This window comes from Rhinolophus ferrumequinum, chromosome 6 (genome assembly GCF_004115265.2).
Source record: "Rhinolophus ferrumequinum isolate MPI-CBG mRhiFer1 chromosome 6, mRhiFer1_v1.p, whole genome shotgun sequence".
Taxonomy (NCBI): domain Eukaryota; kingdom Metazoa; phylum Chordata; class Mammalia; order Chiroptera; family Rhinolophidae; genus Rhinolophus; species Rhinolophus ferrumequinum.
The window spans coordinates 11,070,308-11,082,524 of record NC_046289.1 but is presented as its reverse complement, the minus strand read 5'-3'; the positions used below and the strand labels follow the sequence as shown (position 1 = coordinate 11,082,524).

The 12,217-nt window shown below is 47.4% G+C and overlaps 1 protein-coding gene across 4 annotated transcripts in view; it reads left to right on the top strand.

The window, feature by feature from the left end:
* Positions 1-12,217, top strand: part of DGLUCY (D-glutamate cyclase) — a 75,144-nt gene that overhangs the window by 38,981 nt on the left and 23,946 nt on the right. For all 4 annotated transcript variants that reach the window (XR_004423188.1, XM_033107856.1, XM_033107857.1 and 1 more), the window contains 2 exons: positions 3,788-3,887; positions 8,180-8,328. Coding sequence is in view for 3 of the 4 variants with exons in the window: in XM_033107856.1 (XP_032963747.1) it covers positions 3,788-3,887; positions 8,180-8,328 (249 nt within the window). In the remaining variant the exon portion in view is untranslated. The remainder of the gene's footprint in view (positions 1-3,787; positions 3,888-8,179; positions 8,329-12,217) is intronic.

Sequence of the window (12,217 nt, the reverse complement as noted above, 5' to 3'; positions counted from 1 at the left end):
TTTGATCCCAGGTCCACCAGGCCTCAGAGCCCATGTACCCTATGAGAGGCAAGGGTGACCTACAGACAACCCAGGATATTGCTGGACCCCCAGAGTTAGAGGTGGGATAGTCGAGAATAGAGTGGTCGAGAATAGAGTGGTCGAGAGGCTCAGACAGCAGCATCCCATGTGGCCCAAATGGGCGGGGATGCTCCACGCTGCCCAGGTTTCTGCAGCATCCAAACGAACATGAGAGTTACAGTGACGTTGATGTGAGGCTAGGACGCCCAGGCTGGTCTCAGGTACCTCACCTCTCCTCCATCCTGCAGGTGCTGTTCAGGCGTAAGCTGGGAACCTGGTGACTCTCACTGGCTTCCTACCTCCTGTCTATCAATGCCCCTCAAAGTGCATGATTCAGGAAATGTTTTTGTCTGTGGCCTCTAAAACACCAGGAAGGTATACCCTAAAGCACCAGTTACACTGGAAATTTCAAAAAGGTTGTATCTGACCATATGGAATCCATTTCACACAAACGTGCATTGAGCAAATACTATGTGCTAGGCACTATTTTTGGCTCTTGAGATCCAACGGTGAACAAACCTGACCACAACCTTTCCCTCATGGCACGTGTATATGCTAATGACAGATAGTAAACAATACAGGGAAATGTAAAGTACACAGCTCAGGTGGTGGGCTGCCATTTTAAATAAGATGGTCAGAGAAAGCCTCATGCAGAAGGTGCCATTTGAGCCAAGACTTGAGGTTGATGAAGGAGTGAGACCATGGCTGGCTAGAGGAAGAGCGTCCCAGGCTGTGGCAATGGCCAGGGCAGAGGCCATTAGGTGGAGTGGGGGCCCAGCAGGTTTAAGAGAAGATAATGGCCAGCCGGCTAGCCTGGAGCAGATGAAGGGAAGAGGAGCTGGACAGGAGGATGGAGAGGTCACAGGGGCCAGACCAGGAAGGGCCTCCAGGAAACTGTGAGCACCTGGACTTTTCTCTGGGTGAGACAGGGAGCCCTTGAGGCCACTGAACAGAGAAGGGCCATGTTCTGGCTTAGGATCACCTGGGTAGCTGTAGGAACAAGGGTAGAAACAGGAGACTGGCCAGACTATTGTAGGCAGGAGACGAGGGTGGATGAGAGTGGGTGGGTGCCCTATGACACGTCCCTTTGGGCCCTGTGATTTCAGCCATAACGGGGGTGGAAATTCTGAGTCACGCTGGCCTGACCAGTCCACCACAAGCCAGTGTTCTGCAAGGTTTCTCCAACGCTGTGAAAAACCACTCAGCCCAGAAGTTTGTGGGCTACTGCCTCCAGGGCCCCCTCAACCAGTAGGGGATGGGGGCCAGTGCCCTGCTTCTCGTCTTTTGGAGACACACCAGTCCCAATTAAATGAGACCTCGTTGCTTAGAGCAGTGACCTTGAAAATGCACATCCCCTCGTACTGACTTTTCCTCCTTCCCGTCCTCTTTTAACCTGTTCCCTCCCAACTGCATCCTGGGGTCATCTCCCAAATAAGCCACCTGCACCCAAGTCTTTGTCTCAGACTCTGCTTTCAGGGGGACCCACAGATGAATGGTACAGGTGAAGGTTGTGAGAAGTAGCCAGAGCAGTCTGTACTTTGGAGGCAGAGTCATGACTTCTGGGTGGATTGGACATGGGTGTGAGACAAGAATTGGGGGCTGCTGTAGGTTTTGGCAGGGTAACTGAAGGGATGGAGCTGCTGAGAACTGGGGTGAGGAAGACGGTGGGCGGAGCAGGCTTGACACTTGTGCGCTGTTGGTGGGCATTTAAAATGCTGCAGCTGCTGTGGAAAACAATACGTGGTTCCTCAAAATATTAAAAATAGAAAAATACCGTATGATTGGGCAATTTCACTTCTGGGTATACACCGAAGAACTGAAAGCAGGAACTCAAACAGATATTTGCGCACCTACGTTCATGGCAGCATTATTCACAACAGGCAGAAGGTGGAAGCAACCCAAGTGTCTGTCAGTGGATGAATGGGTAAACAAAATGTGGCATCAACGTACAGTGGAATACTATTCAGTCTTAAAAAGGAAGGAAATCCTGTCACATGCTACAACATGGATGAACCTTGAAGATGTTATGCTAAGTGAAATAAACCAGGCACAAAGGGACAAATGGTGCCTGAGTCCACTTACATGAGGTCCCTAGAGTCATTCAAATCATAAGGACAAAAAGTAGCAGGGTGGGTACCAGGGACCGGGGTCGGGGGAATGGGGTGTTAGTGTTTAATGGGGACAGAGTTTCAGTTTGGGAAGATGTAAAAATTCTGGAGACGGACGGTGGTGACTGTGAAACAGCAACATGAATTTCCTTAATGCAGAGAACTGTACACTTAAAAATGAGTAAGATGGCAAATTCTACGTTATGTGTATTTTACAATTACAATTTTAGAAAGAGTGCAGGATTGAGCCTGGGTAACTGAAAGTGTGAGCTACTACCAGACACGCACGTGGAGAAGTCAAGCAGGCAGTTAGATCTACGAGTCAAGTTCAGGAGAGCCGTCTGGGCTGCAAAGATAAATTGGAGAGCGGTTGGCGTATTAATGGCTTTTAAAGTCAAGACACTGGATGAGATCACCGAGGGAGTAAGTGGAGACAGAGAAAAGGACCCCGGATTGCACCGTGGGATGCTCCCCGTTAAGAAGTGGAGGAGAAGAGGGGGAGTCAGCAGAGAGACAAGGAAGGAGCAGTGCCAAGGAACAAGGAAAGCCAAGGGACCGTGTTGTCATCAAGGAGAAGGGACGGCCAACTGTGCCAGCGGCCGCCGCCAACAGGCCGGCACTCATTTCCGTCTAACAGCTGGTTTGGTGGGTGTGGTTAGCCAGCACTTTCCCAGCAGTTGCTCTGACTTCCTGCGTATCTGGTCGCAGGCTCAGAGGTCCCATTGGCCTTCGGCTCAGCCCTGGGCCTCACCCACACGGTGGCTTAGTGGGTATGATGTACTGTGCTGGATTTTACAGAACTTTCATGATGTGTGGACGAAGAAAATATAAGAGATTTGACCTTTGAATGAAAATTATTTCAGTCCTTTTTATAATGGAGGCCTGGGAAATGTTTAAAGAAGAAAAAAAAGCAGTCATTTCTTCCCTGTCTTGAGTATAAGTTGTCCATATTGATAAATTGGTTCTTTGTGGCTCAGGTGTGGGGGGGTCTCATCTTGCCCTGACCTTCCTTTCCCGAGGCTTTCTCCCCCATGTGCACCCCACTTGGGGCTAGGGTTATGTTCCCTACCCTGTTAGGCTCCCTGTTTGGGTTGGGAACTGGTGTTGTGACACCAACTTACGGACTTGACTTTGCCCAAGTGACTTAGCATCTGTAAGCCTCAGTTTTCCTCTTCTGTAAAATGGGGATCACAATGATTCTTATCACACAGAAGTGTTGTGAAAATTAAATGAGAGCGTGTGTGTCACATGCTTAGCAGAGGGCTGGCTCACTGTCATTGTGGGCACCTAAATGTGTCCCCAGCAATCACGATGACAGTGGCCCAGCACAGGCCTCTGTTCAAATGGCATTGTGGCATCTACGTGGAGCATATTTGCTGGCCCACAGTACTGGTGACACTGGTCCAGTTCCACCCTCCAGTTAGGCTTCACTCAGGACTACAAGTGAACTTAAGTGTCCTCTGGGCCGAGGTCTCGGCTTCCCTAACAAACTGTCCTACAGGTAAATGTCATTCAATAATGGAAAGGACCATCCCCAAAGAAGCTTTTCAAAAGCCAACACGAATTCCCAAAATGCAGTGCCAGGGCTGATGGGTCTCCCCTTTGCCTTTCTTCTCTAGGTGTTATGAAGACACAGACCCCAATATTAACTTACCAAGGTGGATCTGCGGAAGCAGCTCAGGCATTTCTCTGCGAAAATAGGGACCCCAAGTCTCCTAGGTATGTGTGTCCCCTTCCGGCTTAAAGTGGGGGACAGTAGAAAACCCCACGTGCTATCAACTTTGACAGCAACGTCCCTGCGCACCTCAGCCCTCCAGAGACAACAAAGTCATGAACCTGGGGGAGCCAATGGGCAGGAGGAACCAGCGAGGCTGGGGGCTGCGCAGTATCCTGGAGGCTTCACGGGGGGGTCTCTGGAAGTAGCAGGTCCCTGAGAGATGGCACATCTTCTTAACAGAGGGAGAAGAAGGGAAAATTATAAGAAACAAAAACTAGCAGTTTCTCAAACTGGGTCATGATCCATTAGAAAGTGATAAAATCGTTTCAGTGGGGGTAACCAGCACCTTAGGAAAATGAAATATTGTATATCTTGTATAGTAATGACAAGTATTTGCTTGTGACACTGTATGTGTGTATAGTTTTTACTAAGTGTTGTGTTCAAACATTTTGCAAAACTCTATTGTATATAGGATGTATTTCAGACCTTATGACTTTTAATACACTGCTTGGCAAACCTTTTTGACCACAATCCAGAGTAATACATTTTGCATTGCAAAACACACACACACACAAACACACACACACCTGAAACAGAAGTGTCAAAAAACAATATTTACTCTTGCTATGTGCAATGTACTCTGATATTTTCTATGCCAGTCTATTCTATTCTATTCTCTACTATTTTATTCTACCATTCTCATCTGCTTTTCAGAAAATGCTGACCCGACCTAATGAATCTATTTCACAGCCCACTAACAAGTGTCCACTTAGACTTTGAGAACCCTGCTCCAACAGGCCTGGAGGGCAGAGCTGTAGTGCTGCTCTCACAGAACCAGGTGCTTGTAATGAGAACCCTGAGTCTCCAGGGGAAAGTTTGATTGTGGATCTGATTGCCACTTAAAGCTGCAAGCATGTGAGTGATGCATGTTAGAAATGTTCACATTCCCTGAGTGGTTGGCATACAAACAACACTCTGGCTCCTCATGGAGAAGCTGGAAAGTTCTCTTGGGTGGGACCCTGATGTCAGATAACACAGGTGTTGCTCTGTGTGCCGAGTGGAGGGAGGTAAGCCAGGTCTGACTGTGGGGAGAGAGGACTCTGCTCTTTGGAGAAGAGGCATGAACTTTTCCCAGGGAGCAGTCTTCCCAGAAGTGAAGTCCTTTCTGCAGAAGCTAACTAGACCCTTCTGGCCTAAAAACATCAGCCCACCTTCACAAGGAATGTCACTGAGTTCTCCTGGGGGGAAGGTCCAGAAACAGTAGAATGGTCGTTGCCAGGGGCCAGGGGAAACGGGGAGTTAGAGTTCTTCCAGGACAGAGGTTGCTTGATCTCCACTGGAGCTCTTGTCCTCCCCTGCCTTTCATCACGCTTGACGTAGGTCTGGAGGAAACTCAGGGTCACAGCTCCCTCCTCTTCCTCTTGGTTCTGCTTCTCAGGGGCTGCCTTTCCTGTGCTGGGCATGGCACGCCACCTCAGGAACGCATTCCAGCACCCGCTCAAGCATAGGTGATGCCACCGCGTTCTAGCACAACTGTCATGCAGAGTGTCAGGCGAGGTCTCTGGTCCTGCTCCCTACATAAGAACGCAGGACATGGTGAGGCTAAAGAGGAACCCTCACGGAGCCATAGGTAGGGGAGTCAGACCACTGTACTCTCACTGGCAGCTGGGTTGGAGACACAGGAAGCAGGAGCCACCCGCAGCCTGCCATTCACTTCTCTGCCAACCAACCTTACTTGCTAGCTGCAATCCGCCGTGCTAACTGCAATCCGCTCTTGCTAGCTCAGCCACCGTCTTCTTGCTAACCCCCACTTGCTGCCAGCGTAGCCACAGCAGTTATATTAGTGGCCAATGGCTCACTGGTTACAGCTGACGGCCAACCTGCCACAGCTGATGGCCATCCAATCACAGTTGATGGCCATTTACTACCTGAGCCAGCACCTTTCCACGTGAGGCCGAGAGCCTGGAAACTGCACTGCTGGCTCTGTCCCCACAACAACCAAAGGACATGGACAGGCATTGTGGGGACAGAGTCCCAGAGAGCAGTTTCTAGGCTCTTGGCCTCGCGTGGGGAGATGCTGGCTTGGGTGTTGGTTGGCCGTTGACTGTAGCCGGTTGGCTAATTGGCTGCTGATGTAACTGCCGTGACTGCACTTGTTGGTGGGTTGGTTGACAGGCGAAAAAGTGGACAGTGGATTGTGGATCGTGTGGATCTTACTTCATGTGTCTCGCCCAGCCACCAGTGAGAATATAGTGGTGTGACTCCCCTATCTATGGCTCCGTGGGTGTTCCTTTTGGGCCTCACCATATCGTGCATCCTTATATGGGGAGCAGAAGCTGAGACCCCACATGACACCCTGCATGACAGGCATAAAGACTTGGTTGTTGTTTTTTATTGTGTTTTTTTTTTTTATTGGGGAATATTGAGGATCAGTGTGTTTTTCCAGGGCCCACCAGCTCCAAGTCATTGTCCTTCAATCTAGTTGTGGAGGGCGCAGCTCAGCTCCAAGTCCAGTCACCGTTTTCAATCTTAGTTGCAAGGGGCACAGTGCACCTTCCCATGCGGGAACCAGCAACCTTGTTGCTGAGAGCTCGCGCTCTAACCAGCTGAGCCATCTGACCACCCCTCCAACAGCTCAGCAGCAGCTCGTTGTCTTCAATGTAGTTGTGGAGGGTGCAGCTCACTGGCTCATGTGGGAATCGAACCGGCAACCCTGTTGTTCAGAGCTCGCGCTCTAACCAACTGAGCCATCCTGCCGTCTATGGAGACTTTGTTTTTAAAAAGCATGTATAGAGAAAGCATTCAGAGCTAATTTTTTTTTATTGTGGTAAAATATACATAACACAAAATTTACTGTTTTTAAGCATGTGATTCTGTATTATCAAGTACATACACACTGTTGTTCAATGATCACCACCCTCCATCTCCAGAACTTTTCCATCTTCCCAAACTGAAACTCTGTCCCCATTAAGCACTAACTCCTCCTTCCCCCGGCCTCCAGCCCCTGGCACCTCCCATTCTACTTTGTTTCTATGAATTTGACTCTTCTAGGGAACCTCATGTAAGTGGAATCATACAGTTTTTGTCCTTTTGTGATAATCTGATTTCACTTCACAAAATGTCCTCAAGATTCATCCACGTTGGTACATATGTCAGAATTTCCTTCCTTTTTTACGACCGAATCACATGCCGCTGCATGTACACACCGCATTTTGCTTGTTTGTCCCTTAATGGACACTGGGGTTGCTTCCCCCTTTTGCCTGTTGTGAATCACACTGCTAGGAGTACGGCCATGTACATACCTCTTCGACACCCCGCGCTCAGTTCTTTTCAGTTCTATTCCCAGGAGTGGAATTGCGGGATCACGTGGTGATGCTATTTAGAATGTTCTGAGTAACCACCACACAGTTTTCCACAGCAGAGTTGAGATTTTATTTTATTTATTTATTTATTTATTTATTTATTTATTTATTTATTTATTTATTTTTTCAGAGTTGAGATTTTAAAGAACTCCATCCTGGGGGAGATTTAAAGAGATATAAAAGTACAATTGTCATGTTCTTAAATTGGATGATCAAAACAATATTCCTCCTAATAACCACCGCCACGACCACTAACACTTCCTGTGTGCACTGAGCAGGTGTGGGACCCTACGCTCAGCACCTCTGGAGCATTTTCTCACTTAACCCTTTCGACACTGTGCGAAACAGGCACTGTTGTTAGGTCATCTGACAGATGCAGAAAATGCTTAGCGAGGTTAAGCGACGTACCCAAGGCCAGTGGCATAGGACTTACATGGCCCCAATTCCACAACCCCCCTTCTTACTGCCATGCTCTCCGTGCCCCTTATCTCTCTCCCTCTGTCTAAAGAAGTTTATCTTGCGGTAGATTCATTTGTCTAATATTTCAATTCCTTTTTAGTCTGTTTGCGTCTGTAAACTTAACAAGATCCTGGAAGACGGCAGCGGCGGGCCGGTCGCAGCCAACACTCCAACCCCTGGGTGCTGGCTCCCCACTGGTTAATGGCCATCTGGGTGGGACAGCAGGGTCCCCCTGACCATCAGCCTTCCTCTTCTCATAGCCTCTGACTCTAATAAAATGCTAAAGATTGTGATATTATGTCTTAAAATGACCTGATAGACTAGCCCGCGACACCGGCCCTGGCACGTAGTAGGTGTTCAGCCAAGTTCTGTAGGAATGAAAGAATCAAAGAGAATGAAATGCCCTTCACACAAACACACGCGGACATGCGGCCACCCTCTCCGTAAGGACCCTGTGTCTCGCTTCCTGGCAGATTCGACCACCTGGTGGCGATAGAGCGCACAGGAAGGGCTGCGGACGGCGGCTACTACAACGCGAGGAAAATGAACGTCAAGCACTTGGTGGACCCCATTGACGATCTCTTCCTCGCTGCGCAGAAGATTCCTGGAATCTCATCAACTGGTAAGCAAGGGGCACCGAGAACTCAACAAGGACATGCCCTCACTAAATGCCTTTTTATTGACTGTTGGACAGAGGACAGGAAAGAGTCCTGTGAAGACCATTGTTTCCCACTCCAGAGATGGCCTTTGTTTATTGTGGTCCGTACATACAATAATGCCACCGTCATTTAGAAATCCAGTGTTCCCACAAGCAAGAAGGGAAATGACACGTAACCGAGTATATTCCCTTTGCCCAACTCTAAAATATTAAAACTAATAATAAAACAGTAACAATAAAATGGAGGCATGCCATATTATCGTTGGTCATATAGGATGCATGTGCAGGGCTTCTAAGCATCGTCTTATGAAGCACATTAGTTTTTAACATAAATATATGATTAGGGCAATATTTTGCTTGCTAATGATATAGTAGTGTGATTGTATCTGTACAGACTTTTATAGATTTCAAAGAGGTTTCACATTCATTATATTGTCTAAGCCTCTTTAAAACCCCGTTGGGTAGATAGAGAGGGTGTAGTGTCTATGTGTGAGGTCTAGTGGGGCTTCTTGAGGTTGCCTAGCTAATTAGTGTTGCAAGGAGAATTAGGAGCAGAGCCCAGACTCCAAAGACACTACCAGGTATGCTTTGCATGGAATCTATGAATTTCTGAAAAGCTTGATGTAACTCCTAAGGAGAACCCCCTGGGGGTAGGTAGGCATCAGACCCTGGAATCATTAAGGCATGTTTGTCGTTCTGTGTTTATCTGTTTTCTTCAGAGTGTTTCCCAGACTCATTAGTCTCCTTAGGCTTTTAAGGTTTTGATGAGACAATGAAAGTCTTCCGGGCTACGTAGAAAATTTCTGCAAACCGCTCTGGTCTTCCCAGAAGAGGCCCTGGGTGTGGTCCCCACAGGGCAGTTGGTTTCGTGCTGCCTGTCTCTCTGGGCTGGGCAGGAGCAGGACCTAAGCTCTGGGGGAGGCATTCCCAGGGTGGAGAAGGAAAGGGTCTCTGAGTCCAAAGGAGCAATCAGGGTCTGAAGGAGCTGCTCTTTTCTTCATAAACAGACCCGCGATCTGTGCTGATCCCCACCCCCAAAATGAGGCTCCCAAGGTTCCGGAGGAAGCAGGTGGAGCTGGCTGTTTGCACCTTCAAACTGCCCTCTTTGTGGACCCTTGGATGCCCAAGCGCCTTCTGTGGCTTCCCACCCCGAATGTCCTTTCTCACCTCTGCTCCATCAACACCTCATTCCTCGTTTCCCCAGGCAGCTGCCTTGTCGTGGATGTAGGACTGAACTGAGAATCAAGGCACCCACCTTCCACTTACTACCCAAATCCTGCCCTTCTCAGAGACTCTGTGAGCTCAGTGACAAAAACAAGGCCACGGATGAGACTGGCCTAAGGCGTGAACAGGATGAAATTCATAAAATGCAAAAGAGAAGAGACAGAAATAGACAAAACACGAATGCGAGACGTTGTTATTATTTCTCTCCATTCATTGGGCTGTCATCGATCGAGAAAACTGTCCTGAGAAAAATCCTCAGGGTGTGGACCTAAGGAACTTTGTCATTCACAATTGTTTGATTCTTTTGGCCGCGTCCAGTTCTCTTATGCTCGAGGTTGGGTCAGCTCTAGTTCCTCTCCACCGTCTTACAACTGAACGCTAACCCCTGGTGGAATTTTCCACATTTTCCAAGCCTTTGTAGAAACAGATGCAAAAACTGTGTCATACGATCATGCATGGTGTGATGATGTTTCCATCAGCATGGACCACATACGTATGTGACGGTGGTCCCATAAGATTACAATGGAACTGAAAAGTTCCCATTGCCTCCTGACATCACAGCGATCCTAACGTGACAGCGCAATGCCCCACTCACATGTCTGTGGTGAGGCCGCTGTAAAGAAACCTACTGTGCGGCCAGCCATATAAAAGTGTGGCACATACAATTGTGTCCAGGACACAATACTCAATATTGATAATAAAGGACTATGTTCGTGGTTTAGTAATTACTACACTTTTATCGTTATTTTAGAGTATACTCTTTATATATATATATATATATATATATATATATATATATATATATATATATATATATAAAAGTTTGCTGTAAAACCGAATGCCATGTTATGCCGGCAGCAGCCTCTGACGTCTGGTATTTACCACGTCTCTCGATTGCGCCATTTCTCTTGTGTTTGACTAAATCTTGTGTTTCTTGTTCACCATGGCCCCAAGCATACAAAAGCCCTTACAAATGTTGCCAGTCAGAGACCATGTTGAGTGATTGACCTGGCAATGACATTAAAAGTGATTAAAGATACGAAGGTGGAAAATCAGTGATGGCTGTTGCTGGCCAGTCAGACATGTCCCATTCTACCGAAGCTACAGTCTTGAAGATCATTAACCAGTGACAGAAGCTGTTAAAGGGGAGGCAATGAGACTAACAAAAATTCAAGAACAGCTTATGTCAGACATGGAGAAACTTCTAATAATCTGGATTGAAGACCAGACACAGAAGTGTATCCCTTTCAGCACCATGACGATCACGGCCAAAGCAAAGCATTTGTTTGCGATGTTGACCCAACTATGATGTTTTTACTGCCAGCTCTGGGTGGTTTAAACAATTCAAGAATTGTTATTCATTCAATTATGTTAAAGCGAATGGCGAGTCTGCGAGCGCTCGTGTAAAGGCAGCTGAAGGACCTTTGAAAACTCTAGATAAGATGATTGTGGAGGCAAATGACTTGCCAGAGCAAATATTCAATATGGCTGAAAACTTGCTCTTTTGGAAATGGATGCCTGAAAGGACTTTTATCCAAACCAAGTCAATGCCAGGTTTCATGGCTTCTAAGGACAGGACAACAGTCTTGCTCGGGGCAGTGTTGCAGGCGACACATTGAAACCCTGTGTGATCTGACACAGTGAGAACCCTGGGCCGTGAAGCATACCAGTGCACACATAGCCAGTGTGCTGCAGGAGCAATAAGGAGTCCTGGGCCACCCAGCTCCTCTTCCAAGATGCCCTCCCGGATTGCTGTACCAGCTAAATGGAGATGTGTGTTTGGAGAATAACATACCTTTCAAGATTTTTCTTATGTTGATAATGTTCCCAGACATCATCCTTTAGTTGGTGATCTTCATCCCAATATCAAAGTGGGGCTTCTCCCCCCAAACACGACTGCTTTGATCCAACCAATGGATCAAGGAGTTACAGCAGCTTTTAAGGCCTCCTGCCTGAGGAGGACCTTTGTCCAGACTATTGCTGCAACTGAGGAAGACACTGAGGAGACACTGTGGCAATTCTGGAAGGGTTACAACATCTATGACTAAATCAAGAACCTTGCTTGGGCTTGGGCTGATGTCACCAAGGATTATATGAATGGCATCTGGAAGACAACATTCCAGAGGTTTGTCAGTGACGTCAGAGGATTTTCCAAGGATGAGAAGGATGCAGAAATCACCACAGCTGTGGTTGGGATGGCAAACAAGGTGAACCTGGCTGTGGGTGGGGATGACATTGAAGAGCTCCTATTTTCAGCCAGTTCACCTATCTTGACAACCATTCAGTTCACCAATGGATTAAAGAATTTCTAACATTTATTCATTCTGACATATTTGTTCTAACATGTCTATGTGCATTACCAAACACTCTGGTGCTGATTTTCAGGTTGGCCTTTAGACCGGTCTCTTTCAGATGCTAACCAACCAGCCCTGGGGTGTGTATTCCTCATTAAGCTGCTCCAGATCTTAACGGGGCCCCCCTCTGGTTGGCATTGATTAAAATTAACTGACATGGGTGCACTTCACATTCTTTAAACCGAAGACTTTAAAGGAAATTACAGAATTGACTTTAAAAATCCATACCACTTCTTTTCCACCAAAGGAATGCCACCTGGTCATAATAATGCGGC